The 15,156-nt window shown below is 37.2% G+C and overlaps 1 protein-coding gene across 1 annotated transcript; it reads right to left on the reverse strand.

Annotated features, from left to right (window-relative positions):
- Positions 1-764: 764 nt before the first annotated feature.
- LOC149174673 (uncharacterized) lies at positions 765-2,928 on the reverse strand. Its single transcript, XM_089422654.1, has 3 exons — positions 1,613-2,928; positions 1,305-1,478; positions 765-1,199 (listed from the first exon to the last, which is right to left on the reverse strand). Exons 1-3 carry the CDS (start codon positions 1,928-1,930, stop codon positions 873-875), a joined length of 819 nt encoding a protein of 272 aa, XP_089278780.1. The 5' UTR covers positions 1,931-2,928; the 3' UTR covers positions 765-872.
- Positions 2,929-15,156: the final 12,228 nt, after the last annotated feature.

Genomic DNA, 15,156 nt, shown 5'->3' on the forward strand with positions numbered 1-15,156 from the left:
CTTAACCACTTACCACTTTGAAAAAATTTCCATAATCTTGGCTTCTTAACCACTTTGAGAAACTTTCCATGATCTTGGCTTTACTGTTGCATATAATTTATTAAAAAAGTAATCAGGAACTATCTATCAATCTTCTCAGTTGTTATTGAATGAGAAATCGTGGCCATATTGCAAATCAGAATCATCCAGCAACTTCTTCAAACGCATTTTGATAAGATACTGACACTACTCATTTCCAGTAAATGACCATATTTAAGCAGATGTGTAGAAACTCTGAAATTAAATTACCATATTTAAGCAGGTGTGTAGAAACTCTGAAAATAAATAAACATATTTAAGCAGATGTGTAGAAATTCCGAGAATAAATTACCATATTTGATCAGGTCTAGAAACTCTGAAAACATTGTTGATTGCACCATACATATAATCATGCTTCAATTAAACTGCCAGGAATACAATGCAATAAACAAAATAGACGTCTGGCACCATAAGAATCCAAAAAAGAAAACATAAACGGATTATCATCAGACATTCAGATTTATCATTCATTGCAGATAACTATAAAAATATCAGAATGCAGAACGATTGCGGCTCAATTAAGTTATCTGAGAGTCAGGAAGGAAGTTGTTAGGGTATTTTCTTTCACTCCTCTTACCTGCACTTTAGCTCTGAAGAAAATTTAATTTATGGGTTAGTAAACGAGATATTCTTGCATAGGCTCCCGTTGGTTTAAAAAGGTACAACCACAATTGATACAAAAGAGGTTATTATTAATGGCTGGCTGGTTAAATCTGGCCACATATGGATTCGATTGAAAAGATCACCTTATACAGTCATGGAATACTTCTTCAATGTAGCAAGTGCTTACGCTCTCACGCATGAGAATGACCAAATTTAATTGCCATTAACGATGCTGCCGCCTGTTCAAGCTCACCAAAACTTCTTTCCACTTTTATCAGTATGGGCAGCCTTGACAACTCTTTCTGCATGTGGTTATTCATGTCATGACACTTGTAGAAATCTGAGAACTGAATTTGTCGACCATGGGCAGTTTCCAGACTGGTCCTAGTAGACTTGATTTTCCATGAATTGGTTGATCTCTTCTTGTATGATACAGACCCGGCAGCTGCAGCTGCAGTTGCTGCAATCATGGCTCGCTTCTTCTTATTGTAGCGTATGCCACAGGCATTGCAGAGGGACTGTTTTCATGGACAGTGTGAAAAAAAAACCAAGGTACAAAACAATAAATAGTACAGGAAACTCTTTTCAAAATAACTAGTAAACTATAATCCCGTGGGTATTACCTTGGGGCCTTGTGGACCGCTTCTCCACAGTGGTGTTGTTGTCCTCTCGCAGTCTGCACAAACCCTAGGACAAACCCTAGGACCATTCCTTGAAGAACCTGCAGCTCCTTTTCCTTTAATTCCACGAGAGGCTGGAGCATTTTCCTGTTCTGTTATTCCAGCAGTTTCTCCAACCTGCATTCAAAAACAATAAGTAACAATAACCATACAAAATCCCAATCACAAACAAACGCTAAAGCTCACACATGCAAAAAGATAACAAAGAAAGAAAAACACAATAACAAACAAACAAAACAAAAATCACCCACATGATCATCATTGACATCTGAGTCAGTTGCAAAAGGAGTCATGACCATTCTCCTGAACCCATGATCAGCCTTGAATTTTGATGCATCTTCCTCACATAAATTTGAATCTGATCTGCTCAGAGCCAGGTCTGGTTTAGCATGGCCATGCACATTAATATCATCACTGAGAACTTCTTCTTCCTCATCTTCCCTAAATCTCATGAACTCAATGTCCATGGTATTGGCATCATTAGTTTCTAGTGATGAAAAACTTCTGGAGCTGCCATATCCAGAGAGAGATGGAACAAACCCATTAAATTCCCAATCTGTGGCAATCATTTCTGCCTTGATATCCTAGGGATCATAAAGTTCTGAACCCAACTGCAACTTTGCGATTTAATAATATTGCGTGCACAACAACTTCAATCCAGACCCCTCAGATCACCAAAGCTCCACATTCTTCCCAAAGCCGGGAAGGGGGAGGAGCCCTAATATCTGTGGATTAATAACCGGTACGTTACGTAGACCATATGAATTTTCTAGATAATACTATCCCAAGTAAAAAGTCAGATGGGAGTCCTGAAAAAGTATGGGGTCGAGGCGGGCATGGCGGATTATTAAGAGATGGGGTTGAGAATTTTGAAAGGCTAGGGTATGGGTACTGTGACAGGCACGTGAGCTGGAGGTGGAAGACAAAAGTGGTGTCTCAGAAAGTTGTTAGAAAAGTTAAGTGGCACGCAGGCAGAGACAACACAGACCGGACATTCCCGCTGAGGCACAGTACTGGGTACTGTGGACGAGAGACACAAGGAGCCATTTCCGCATTCAAAGAAAAGAGCCAAAATCTCCGCTAACAGACGGGAATGGAGGCCGGCGAGAATTGAAAATCTGAGAGAGCATTAAATCCAGGAGCAAGGACATTGAAACTTCGCAGGGTACGAAGCCGCTGCACACCAATCCATGCCCCCACTCCACTATGTCGTCTACCTCAGATGCCAACATCGAGACAGGCAAGCAAGCATGCCCTAATTAAATAATTTCACCACTTTACAAAACCCCATTAATCCTTTTTATATAATCCGCCCAGAGAATTGTAAGCACCACACCCTCTGTATTTATTGATCGCTGTCACTCGTGATATTTTTTTAGATTGTGGATCCACACTGACGGCGCGTAATTTCAATTTTCTAAACAATGCTCCGCTGGTGCACGCTCCAGTGCTGGTATTGTATGGTATGTTTTGATGTGTGTTGCCAAAAGTTTTGACACGATTAGTATCATTAACCCTTTTGAACCAAGCGCGGTTCCCCATTACATGTTTTACTGTGCACAGCCAAAGCCTAGAGCGTGCGTCCGTATATATTTATAATCACTGACAGAGACAGGTATTAAAACACAAAGCTGCTGCGGCAAGTAGTCGCGAAAATCTAATATTGATATCTGGTTCATATTCTCCTTTCAACGTTTTGGTGAACTAGCTTGAAAACCATTTTTCGTCAGTTGTGAAAATCCAATATTGATATCTGGTTCATATTCTGCTTTCATCGTTTTGGTGAACTGGCTTGAAAACCATTTTTCGTCCAACAAACTATCTTAAAATTCGGAAAAAATTGGGTGTTCGTTCTACTTTCAAGACTACTAGGTACTATTCCTCTCTGCTCCCATGGTGGTTTTGATGATTTCACAAACGAATTGACAGACGGTTTTTAAAAACCACCAAAATAATTAAAAGTCGGCAGTTTTAGTTATGTCAAATTTCAACGAGAATGGATTTTCCAAAATCGTTTCAAGTAGTAACACTTTTCCACATCTAATAATAACGCTTTAGCTTTTATCATGTCAAACAATTCTTTTGTAACTTATCTTATTAGGTTGAAGGCTTTCCTTTGGGTGAGTATATATCCCAAAACTGTTTACCACTCACTTAATACTTCATGTTTTCAAAAAACTATATTGAGCTTGGTCCAATTCAAAAGTCAAAAGTCGTGTTGATAATAGGTACTTATATTCGTAGGGTTATGCCCTAATTTGAAACTCATGAGGAGGATTATTTTTATTTTTATTTTTTATTTTTTTTTGTGGTTCAAAAGTGGTGTTTATGATGAGTATTTCTATTTGTAGGGTTATGCCAAAATTTGCAAGTTAGAGGGTTATGCCATAATTTGTAAGTTATAGGAAGGATTTTTTTGTGGTAGCTCAGTGTTTATTTTGTTATTTTTGTATTCAATATTTTAAGTAGGGGCATTCTCGTAGAATTTTACAAGAAAGAAAGGAAGGTGGATGACAAATTTGAGTCATATGTGCCTTTCATATGGAGGTTGTCCTCAGGAACTATTTGAGGTTACACATACAAGATGTAAGATGGCGACTTATGGAGAAAGAGACGAGAAGAGCCTAAGCAAGATCATTAGTTAAGAGTTTTCCACAAAAAGGTGGGCAAGGAAGGTAAGCTCATAAATCATGTGGAAAGAAGGCCATGTAGATTTATTAGATGTACAGAGAAAGTACCGCCCAACAAGTCCTCGATTCCATGTGGCATTTCCACAAAGAGCAATAGTGAGGAGAAGAATTAGTGCAAGGACCTTATTAAAAGGAAATAAAAATATTTATAAAAAGGTAGCAAGAGAATAAAGGGAAATTTTCACTTGTAAAAAAAAAAAAAAACACAATATGATTCCCTTGAGGAGCCCACAAGGGTAGCTCAATGAGTGATTACCTTGTTATGAAGTATTTTGTAAACCATGAGATTCAAAGTTCAAATCCCTTGTTGGCTATATATATATATATATATATATCCCTTGAAGAACTAGAATTCTTGTCTTAAAAAGCTTTACTAATTAGTTGATCTCAAGGACAGCATTCATACCTTTCCTACAAAGGAAGAAGTTTTCCTATAGAAGATAGGGTGATTGAGGTTAAGTATGTCACAAAAGGGAAAGCTAAGAACATTGACGGCTACCAAGAAGAAATCTTTAAAAATGGAGGGTTTATTCTCATCCCTCACATCCATAACCGCTATACAATCAACTAGGGTTCCCTAAACCTTCAATTCAAAGCCTCATTGTACCTATTTTCAAAAGTGGGGATAAAAACAATCCCTCTCATTATAATACCATTATGAGTGGGCCCATTCAACAAAGTTATAAAGAAACATTTTGGAAAATAAGTTCAAAGTATGGCTACAAAGCCACACAAAAATTAATAGTTAAAAGCTATACCAAATTTAGGAGATATCATTCAACTATGGACCACCTTATTATGCCACTGATAATTGTGGAGGTGTGTTGCAATAATAAAATCCATCTCCTATGTTGTTTTTTTCCCTTTACAAAGGCTTTTGACACGATGCCTAGAAAAAACCTTTGGAACATATTAGAAGAGCTAAAAGTTCCTTTTGAGTTTATAGCTACTACAATGAGTTTGTGTGGGAATGTTATTGCTATGTGTATGAACGTTAAGTGTTGTTCATGTTGAAGAATGTAACTAGATTTGATCTTCATAAATGTATTTAAGTCACAATATAATGTATTTGTCAAAAGAAAGAAAATGGAATTTTATTATTATTAAAATTGACTTATTAAAGCATGGATTTCATGCTTAGATCAATTATTTTTAGGTTAAGGCCTCCATTGGAGGCTTCTAGGGTTTATGTCAAGTGTCCTTGTTCATGTCATAATGTAAATAACCCTTCTTGGGAATTATGGGGGCCAAAATTGTGTAGTAAGTGGGAGGCCAAAATTCTGCTCGAGGAGGTCGAAATACTACAACTCGGAAGTCGAATTTCTCAATTATTGTTGGGTTGGAGCTGTTGGATAAGAAGAGACTACTATATCATCTTGGAAGGTTGACTTGGTGGAAGAGGAAATTTTGTTGGTCTAGGGTCTTGGTCCATCTTAATTTGAATTATTAAAGGAAGAGTTTTTTACCGAGTTTTCCCCTATATAGGTGTTTTAGCCTTGGTTGTCTGCCTACATCTTGTTTCCCTCATCTTCATATTTTATTTTTGATAATTACTTGATGAACTAAGATATAAGAAGAACATAAGAAAGAGACATAGAATTCAATAATATCACATGTAGTTATCAACTAAAGAAAGTCTTTCTACCTTTCTGATTTTCTAACATGGTATCAGAGCTAAGGTGAAAAAGAAGACAAACAAGCAAGTTAAAGGTTCTATTGAGGAAAAAGGAGATCAAGATAAGGGACATTAAAAGGGGATCACATAAGAAGACAAGCCTACTATTTACAAGAACAATGACAAACTCAACGAATGGAGAAAACAAATTAGAAGGGACCTCCAACTATAGGGCCTAGAAAAAGAGAATAGGTGTCATTCTTTAAAGAACAAAGTTTTAGATCTTGTTCAAGGAAAAGTCAAGAAGCCCACCCATGAATCAAGTAATGCAGATAAAGTGAAGTTTAGAGAAAATCGTGGCTATGAATCTAATAGTGGATGGAGTTAAGGATAATGTAGTTCCATACATATTAAACATAAATTATGCTCAAGAAACATATGAGGCTCTCTCCAATTTATTCACAATCAAGAACATTGGTCATATAGCAAGCCTCAAAAATGAACTAAGAACTGTTAAGATGACAAATGATGATATTGTTTCATCATAGTTTATAAGGATATCTAGAATCGAGGATGAACTCCAAGCAATAGATGAAGTTTCCCTGGAAAAGGAGCTCGTAATTACTGCCCTTGTAGGACTACCTAAATCTTGGAGTGCTTTTGCATCAGGACTTAACAGTTGGAAGGATACTCCAACATTTGAACAAATGTGGAATGCATGTAGTCAAGAAGAATCTAGAATATCGATGGTAAACAACAAGGAGGAGGATGAAGAATAAAACACCTCGAATGCTTATTCTACTCATCAGAAGACTAAGGGAACCTTCAAAAAGTTCAAAGGACCAAAGAAGAAAATGGACCTAACCAATGTTGAATGTTACAATTACCACAAGATGGGACATTACAAGAGTCATTGTCCTGAGAATCCAAGAAATAAGAAGAGAAATAGGGATCAAGCAAATGTCATTAATGAAGCTCCATCTAAGAAAAACAAGACTGAAGAAGAATCAGAAGTCAAGGACTTATACTACTAAGTCCTCCCTTTCACATATCCTCCCTTGGTCTTCTATTCTAAGTTCTAAATTTCCTTTATGTTTTGATTTCTAAAAATTTGTAGGTCTAACATGTTGTGTTAAGACATTTTTGAATTATTTTTATAAGTTGTAGGTATCCCTCAAATATTGGATTAAGAGGGAGCCTCCATCATTTACCAAAAGATAAGTATTTTATTCCTTGTCTCCTCTTTTGTGTTTGGTTTCTCTCTCATATCAAAGTATGTTTGTATTGTATGATAATAACCTTTCTCTTTATATTTTTCTTGGTCAGAAAAGCTTGTTGTTTTCTCAAGGGTTATGAAGGAGACTTCAAAAGATAGAATTGAAGCATGAAAGAATTTTTATTGAATATCAAGATTTGATGTCTTACAAGGTTTGTTAAGGAAAAACTCAAAGGTATGCCTTAGACTATAAAATTTGTTATAAAGTTTTCTTCATAAAAGGTATGTTCATTCTATTTTAAATTTGCTTTACATTACTAACATTATTATCTCTAGGGTTTTGAATCACAAATATTCTTGTTAATGTGATTAATAATTAGATTGAATCTACCCTCATTATATTATCATTCTAATGAAACCCTTAAAAGGTTCATTGTAAAACCCTAACCTAAGGGTATGTCGATGATAATATTGAAACCCTAGTCTACTTAGGGTTGTTGATGAAATCTAGAATTCATGTTCTTTTGATGTTTTGGAATTGTTATAGAAACCCTATCCCTTTAGGGTTTGCTATTAATATCTAAGTCATGTATTGAAACCCAAGATATGTAGGGTTTCGTAATTTAGGGTTTATGAACTAAACATATATAATACCAATAGAAAGGTCCTATGAATGAATCCCTAGGTATATGTTCATCTATCTGATTGAAACCCTAGCATGATCAAAATTGTTATATGTCTAACTCTGATGTATTGATGTTTGTGTAGATATTGGTGTGTATTGCTAGTGCATGAAATCCTAGATATGTATTTGCAAGTATGTTGACCTAATTATTGATGCTCATAGATTGTGAATTCTAGGGTTTGTAACAAAGCCCTAGTAATTGATATTCTAGGATATGATAATATTGTTTTCCGATATGATTTAGTTTTGATGATAAAATCTAGGGTTTGCAAACAAACCCTAGTAGTGTCTAACATTGTTGAAACCTTAGATGCATGGTAGGATTGTTATTAACTGTTGATATCTAAGGCTTTGTGTCTCAAAGTTGGAATCTAGGGTTTGCAGTAAATCATAGTAGAGTCTGACATATCTCTGAAAGTAATATTGAGGTCCTAGATATAATGAGATTGATTTCTTGATTAAGTTGCTTTATATTGTAGTCAAAGGGTTTATGACAATAACCCTAGCAAGAAGTATGTGTCTCTTGCTGATCATGAACCTAACTAGGTATTTGATGTCTAAAGTCTAATTGCTTCCATTATATTGACATGATTATGATATAGTTAACTTCATGCTTTTGTATTTTGTTTTACTTGTTGTTTAAGTTGTGTAGGTTCAGAATCTTCAAGATGTTGGAGATGTTCATAAGTAAAATTCACTTGATAATATTGGTAAGCATGATAAATGAAGTTATGATGATAATCGTGATACTGTAAGAAGGAATGCCATGATAGGTTCGAAGAAGTGGTCGGTCTTTCCAAGTTAAGAGGGAGAATAGTTAAGAGTACATCTCCCCAATTAAGAAGGAGGGCATATTATGATAGTCATGATGGATACCATGTTAGTGTCCATTAGTTCTAGTGATCAAATGTACTCTTTCCATGTGATTGATAGGGTCATTAGGTAAAATTGTTATATTTTCAAATAAAATTTGACATGTCTTTTTATTGTCAAATGAGTCTTGAGTCATGTCCTAGGTGTCATTACTACTCCCTCCATTTTCAAGGTCATAAAATGTCATCATGGTCATGTCATCATTCCTTGTGATAGGTCATAAAATGAGTGTCTTGGTCATCATTTTGGTCATTAAGTCATTCACATGCATACTTAAAGGGTTCGAAGTTCCAAATCATGGTTAAGATATGCATTAGGTGTCATCATTTGCTCATGTCATCAAAATCTACATGGGAGTCATGTCATCACCATTGTCACCATCATGGGAGTTAGTAATTAGGGATAAGTTTGTCAAAAAGGTATCAAAGGTACATTTACCCCACATGGAGATGTAACCTTTCCAAACAAAGTAATAAAGTTGTAGTACACTACCTCATCAACTCACTTTTCAAAGTACATGATAATGTTACACCATCACCAAAGCAAAAAAATTGAGTTTTAAGTTATTAAAAGACCATCGAAGCATTCAAAAACTTCATTTCATCCGCCAAGATCTCTTCTCCACCATTGTGCCTCATTTCAGCCATCAAGGCATCAATTTTCATCACCAAACACCTTGCCCATCAGCTCATTGTGTTTCTGTCTACCAAACGTTGCGCTTCTGGACATTCGCTATGTTTTTGAGTTTGAAGGTCAAAGAAAGAAGACAACACGAAATTTTTCATCCAAGAAGTTTTCAAAACTCCTCAACAAGTAAGTGAAGCATTCATTAGCCCTCTCATGAAGTGATTTCTTTCAAAAAATGATGAAATCCCTCTCTTAGGGTTTTATGCTATGTTTTTAAGATTTCATGGTTTTTGCTTTCTTCCAAGGAGAAAATCCCTATGTTTTTTGCCTAAAAACCCTTGTATATACTTTATAGACCTTCCCCAACCATTTACCATACATGTTTTCCCTATCTCGCCACTTTTCCCCAAAAACACAAGCCCACGTTGCGCTTCTGCTACGTTTCTAGGTTTTGCCTGTTGTTTCCACTTTTCGCTTCCTTCCCTCACACATTCTAAGACATTTCGCTACCCCTGTATCCCTAACATCTGCCCTTACCCCCTAAAGTTTTCCTAGAATTTTCCCTAATCCCTATCCCCTCCATTTCCCTCCCTAAACTAGCTACTATGTTTTCCTTGTTTTGCAACTCTAAACCCCTACCCTTTCCCCTATCAAACTAGTGTTTTCAGTCAAGAAAAAACAACAGCATGGTCAGTGAAAAGAAAAAATACAACAAGGGGGGACAGGTCTCAAGATATGATCCAACTCATATGCAAGAGATCAATGCTTCAGAGTTCATCAAGAGGTCATTTGAACAAGTAGACTGCTTAGGGTTTTGTGAGAAAGTACAAGAGGTGGGCTACCATTGTGAGCTGACTAGTCTATTTGCCACTAATTTCAAGAGGAACAAGACCACCATAGGAGGGATGGACTTCCTATTGTCAGCATAGGTCATAGCTTCAGAAACTATTGTCCGTAATCAAGGTTACACCTTGCTATTTCAGGCTACTCGCTGCACTTTTGGGACAGTTTGACTTCAAGGCAATTTTCAAAGGGTTTGGAGCAGGTATTTGCAGTGCTTGATGAAAAAATGGTGTAGTAGACATCATCATATTTCCAACCATACCTTTTTCAGCCAAAAAATCATCCAGGAAGGCCTCCAAAACACTCTCCAAACTTTTGTTGCGTTTTTGCTACGTTTGTGCAAGATTTGCTACATTTTTAGTGACCCCTTTCAAACTTGGATTCTAAACATATGGGAATGAATTTCACAAAATGGAGAGACGTTTTTCTTCACAACAATCTTATCTACAAAAACCCCTCCCAGTTTTGTAAAAATTGTTATGGTTGAAGATATATCACTCCATCTTTGATCCTTATTTTTATAGAAAAAATGCAGAAATTTGACCCTACAGAAACGCAGCGTGAGCATGCTGCGCTTTTTCTCAAAGGCTCCAAATGAAGGATGCTAAGCATGTGTAGGTGTCTATTGACTAGTAAATTTCATAAATCCACTTTTTATCTCTTTTCATCTCATGAATCTATAGAAAAGGTCAAAAGCCATCAATTTTTCACCCTTCTGCCACTGTTTTGAGGCAATGATGCGTTTTTGGATTAGTTGTGGTAGAATGCGTTTTGAGGTGTCTTGGAGATGAGTTTTTGGTGATTTGAAGATTCAGAGGTAAAGAAGACATCCTAATCCACCTGTACCAACCTTCAGCTAAGCTCATAGATCCACCAAAGTCCTCAAAACATCTTCCCAAACTTCGGTGCGCTTCTGTTGTCACATGCTGCGCTTTTGTGGAAGAAGCTTGTTTCTGAGCTTTCATGGTCAAGAGTTAGATTTGGTCAATGTAATTATCCTTTTAATGATTTTACATGATGTAATTAATTATTTTAGATATGGTTAGAGTTTATTTATTTTTAGTCAATGCTTTTAAAGTCAAACTAAGTCAGTTAGTGCAAATAGGGAGTTGGTTTCTAACCTCCCTAGTTTTTGGTATGGTTAGAGATATTGATGTAATTAGTTCCTAGGATGATGGATTCGACCTCCAAGTAAGGAAATATTGTTTTACATCTATATCTAGTGATTTTCAACTCATAGAAAGGGTTGGATACTTGGTAATCATAGTGTGGAGCTAGTGTACACCATTTTACAGTGATATTAAAGACAATTGCAGCTATAATCTTGGGATTCCTGTGGTATGCTTATTGACAATGTTTCTTCTTAGTTTTATCATCAATTTGAAATTTTATTTCTCCTTGCAACCATATGTATGCTTTCATGTGATCATCTCATTAGTTTTTAAGCAGAATTCATAAGTTTTATGCTCTGTTTTGATGAGATCTTCATGTTTGTGTTCCATTTCTTCTTATGAATGAATTCATAGTCATATGCTCATTTTGATCCTTCATTTTTCAACCCTATACCACAATTACAACCCAAATATGTCACTAAAAATACCTACCTTGCCTCATTTTTATCCCTACAATTGATCATTCGAAACCCTGACCTAGTTCCTAGATCTATGACCTTGATCTAGCAAACCCCATTTCAAAACCCTAATGAGTTGAATACCTAGCCTAAAACCTTGATTTTCTCCAGTCATTTCAGTGACTGTGAGGTTGATTTAGAGAGATCCCTCTCTGATTTGGTAGGGCTAGATACCAAGTCAAAAGATGGTTTGAGGTTACCTCCTTGGCTTCCTTTCTCAGCCTTGGGAAAACCAAGGAGTGCTAACATACCCTATAGTGTTATAGACATATTTGGGCACTGCAACCCCAATCACATATTTCCATAAACCAAGGGCTTCTAAACCCCTAAAAATGTTGTTTCATACCCTAAAGGAACAAGGTCAGCTGATTACATCATCTCCCAGCTCCATGAAAAACTACTAAGAACTAGTCAAAACAGGACCATATAGACTACTCCATGCATAGGGTGCGATGCATCTCACCTATTACACACGGGGGGTGCGATGCATACTGAAAAGCCCTTCTGTAGGGTGCGGTGAGCGAGAGTAGACAAATGGAAAAATCAGTTTGCTAGGTGGAAACCCAGAGAATCTTCTAGAAACTGCTCATATGACACTTGCCTCTCTGAATTCGCCCAGGGATGAGTAAGAGATCTGAAATCTCCAAGTGGAACCAAGAATTATCAGTGAAATGACACTAATCAAAATCCCAGAAGCTGACTCACTCTCCTGTAAACATCTATATATGGATCCCTCATCCAAGAGATCCAGAGGCTGGAATTTTGTAATTTGCAAGGAAGTGTTGTTGGTTTCTCTTTGAAGACATTTTTGGGTGATCTTGCTTTGTATGAGGTGAAGAGGGCTTTCATGCTGGGAGGATGATGCTAGATCAGACAGCTTGGTTGTAATCCTCTCTTCTACTACTTCTATCAATAAAGCTATTTGAGTTTTCCTCCATATGCTTGTATATCTCTGAATCTTGTATTTGTATATGCATTTATATGGTTAATGTACATCTGATCCTACATTGTTTATGGTTATAGATCTCTATGCTTTGATGGTATTTTGCTGCCTTGACTCTACAGGTGTTCTTTGAAGCGAGACAAGTGAGAAAGGAGTGGCGAAAGCTCTGTCAAGGGAGAGAGGAAACGAGCAAGGATACTAGCGAAGACTAAGGTTGGTACTCTCTGCTTCTCTCATAATGGAAAACACAAGTGACTTTAGTTTGTTTGTTTCTAAGATAGCTACCCATCTTAGTGGGACTTGTAGCTCTGAATGGACACTAGTTTTCCCAATAACAAAATGGCGACTCCACTGGGGAGCGAATAGTTTGTTTGTTTTGTTACTATTGTTTGCTTTATAAACCACAGACGGAGCCTGAAGTTAAGCCAGCTAGCCTTCGAACTGCTTTTGCTATGCAACTGCAAAGTAGATCAACGCTGCTTTAGTCAATCTCCGGGTTGGTTTATGAACTAAACATCTAGCTTGCAAACATCCTAAGTTCCCTGGTGGTAGCTCAAATAACCTCATTAGATCAGCCCCTATACTTTGTGTTTACTGACTATCATTAGCTAAGCTTAAACCCCTGAACTTAGCTGCAAACTGTGAGTGAAAACCAAGCACAGTCTCGTCCCTGGACCATCGCACTGTCTCTTCTTGGCAACCTGGATGCATCGCACCTCCCGTGTGTTGCAAGTGAGATGCATCCCTGTTTCCCTGTGTTACAGGTGCGATGATTGACTAAGACTATTTCTGCCTTCAGATTTTGGTTTTTTCTTCATTGTCTTCAGCTTTATTCAGTAGTTTTGCTGTCTGTGATCAGTATATCTCTGTTGAAACCATCTTCCTTTGCATTATTCAACCTCCATTAGAAGGAATTGTGAATGTTTTTTTATGTATTTTTCATCATTTACAGTTCTCCTTTGCAAATAGTAGCTTAATCGAACTGTCATCTTTTGATTTGAAAGTGTCGCAAGTGTCATTTTCAGTCAAGAAAAAGAGTGTCACAAATCATTCCTCTTTTAGATAGTCGATTACACTTTTGCCATTGTATTTGATTTGAATCATTAGTATTTCAAGTGTCGAAAGCAGTTTAAAATTCAAAATCACAAAGTGTCGTCTTGACCTTACTTTCGTTTTTTGAAAAGAAAATTGTTAGTACTGTCGCTTTGAAAAAAGATAGTTCAGATCTATACTTTGTTTTCTTTTTGTCATTCTCACATTAAGGAAACTGAAAAACAATACATGCATGTGCATTTGCATTAAGACTGCATGTTGAAGTTGATTTAGGAAAAGTGCATCTAGTGTGTGCTCTCTGCTCTATGTTGAAATAATTTCATTTCTCTTTCCTTAGTAGCTAGGATTTTCATTGCAAAAAGAAAGTAAACGACTGTTTATCATCTTAGATTACACATTTAGGAATTGTATATCTACATCACGTAGTGAACCTTAAAGGCAAACTTCTTAAGAAAGATCAACTGTAAAATAAACTTCAATGAACATAAAAATGCTTTGGAACCTAACGCATGACATTTAGAAGTCTAGGCTAGAGACGTATTCTGACGTCGTAAAACCTGGTAACTATCTGATCCAGGTGGATATTGGTGGCCACCTGCCAAGTCCACCTGGACCCCCACCATTGTCTTTCTCAGCATTTTCAGTTTCCTTAATTGTAGCACAACTTACTATTTTTAGCAGTTTTTCGGGTCCTGAACTTCCGGAGCCGTTTTGAGGCCCTAAACGACGTTAGTACTCGGATAGATCTTTCTAACGAGATATTGTATGCGTCAAACGGAGATCATATGCCAAAGTTACGACCCCGGGAAATTGATGTATCAATTTACCCCAAACGGGGCCCACAGTTTGGCGTTTCATCTCCTAGGGTTAGGTTTTCGAATGTTAAGGGTTTTCCATTGTTTCTCAACAATAAATAGGCCTTCGAGCCTCATTGTAACATAGTTCAGAGGCATGTAGCCATCACATCTCTTCTCAGAGATAAGCTACCATCGCCCTAGCTGGTCTATTTCCATTTTTGGTTGTAAGCATATTTCAGTATTTTCCATTAATGAAATGAAGTATTATTTCCGCTGCATCTTTGTGTATATGGTTATCTCTGTAATTTGTTGCGTCCCTGTTTAAATCCGGTCAGTGGTATCAAGCGGTCTGCTTTTTTCTCTGTTTTTCTTTGCATGTCCCCAACAAGGTCGGGATATAAGGAGTTAGGGCTTGAACTGGTTGAACCCTTGCAAGACCAGCCTCGCAAATCCCGACGGCCTCCCATGGTGGACGAGAAGAAAGACGAGGGGGCAGGAGATCCCATCAAAATCTTGCTCGAAGAAGCCCTCGAGCGACAATGGAACGCGATGATGGACAACTTTGCCCAGATCCTTCAGCGGCTACCCAGAAGCGGCGCATCGGCTTCCAGCAGCTACTCTGGAAACGCCACACCCTTCAAGGTACAAGTTAATTTTGAAATCCCCATATTCGAGGGTCAGATAGACGCAGATGTCGTAGATAAATGGTTAAATCTGCTAGAGGGTTATTTCTCTGTTCATGAATTTTCGAGTCGGGAAAAGATTGTTTTTGCTCTCCTCAAAGCAGCCCCCCACGTCAAGGACTAGTGGGAAACCTACTGCG

This window comes from Pinus tabuliformis, chromosome 4_1, assembly GCF_031772625.1.
Source record: "Pinus tabuliformis cultivar Carrire ecotype Pingquan chromosome 4_1, CPIR1, whole genome shotgun sequence".
NCBI classification, from domain to species: domain Eukaryota; kingdom Viridiplantae; phylum Streptophyta; class Pinopsida; order Pinales; family Pinaceae; genus Pinus; species Pinus tabuliformis.

Excerpts from the sequence above, each read along its gene's own strand:
- LOC149174673 (XM_089422654.1), bottom strand. The coding sequence starts at position 1,930 with ATGATTGCCACAGATTGGGAATTTAATGGGTTTGTTCCATCTCTCTCT. Across the intron at positions 1,479-1,612 it reads CAGATGTCAATGATGATCAT|GTTGGAGAAACTGCTGGAAT; the intron begins GTGGGTGATTTT and ends TTTTGAATGCAG. Across the intron at positions 1,200-1,304 it reads GCGGTCCACAAGGCCCCAAG|TCCCTCTGCAATGCCTGTGG; the intron begins GTAATACCCACG and ends CCATGAAAACAG.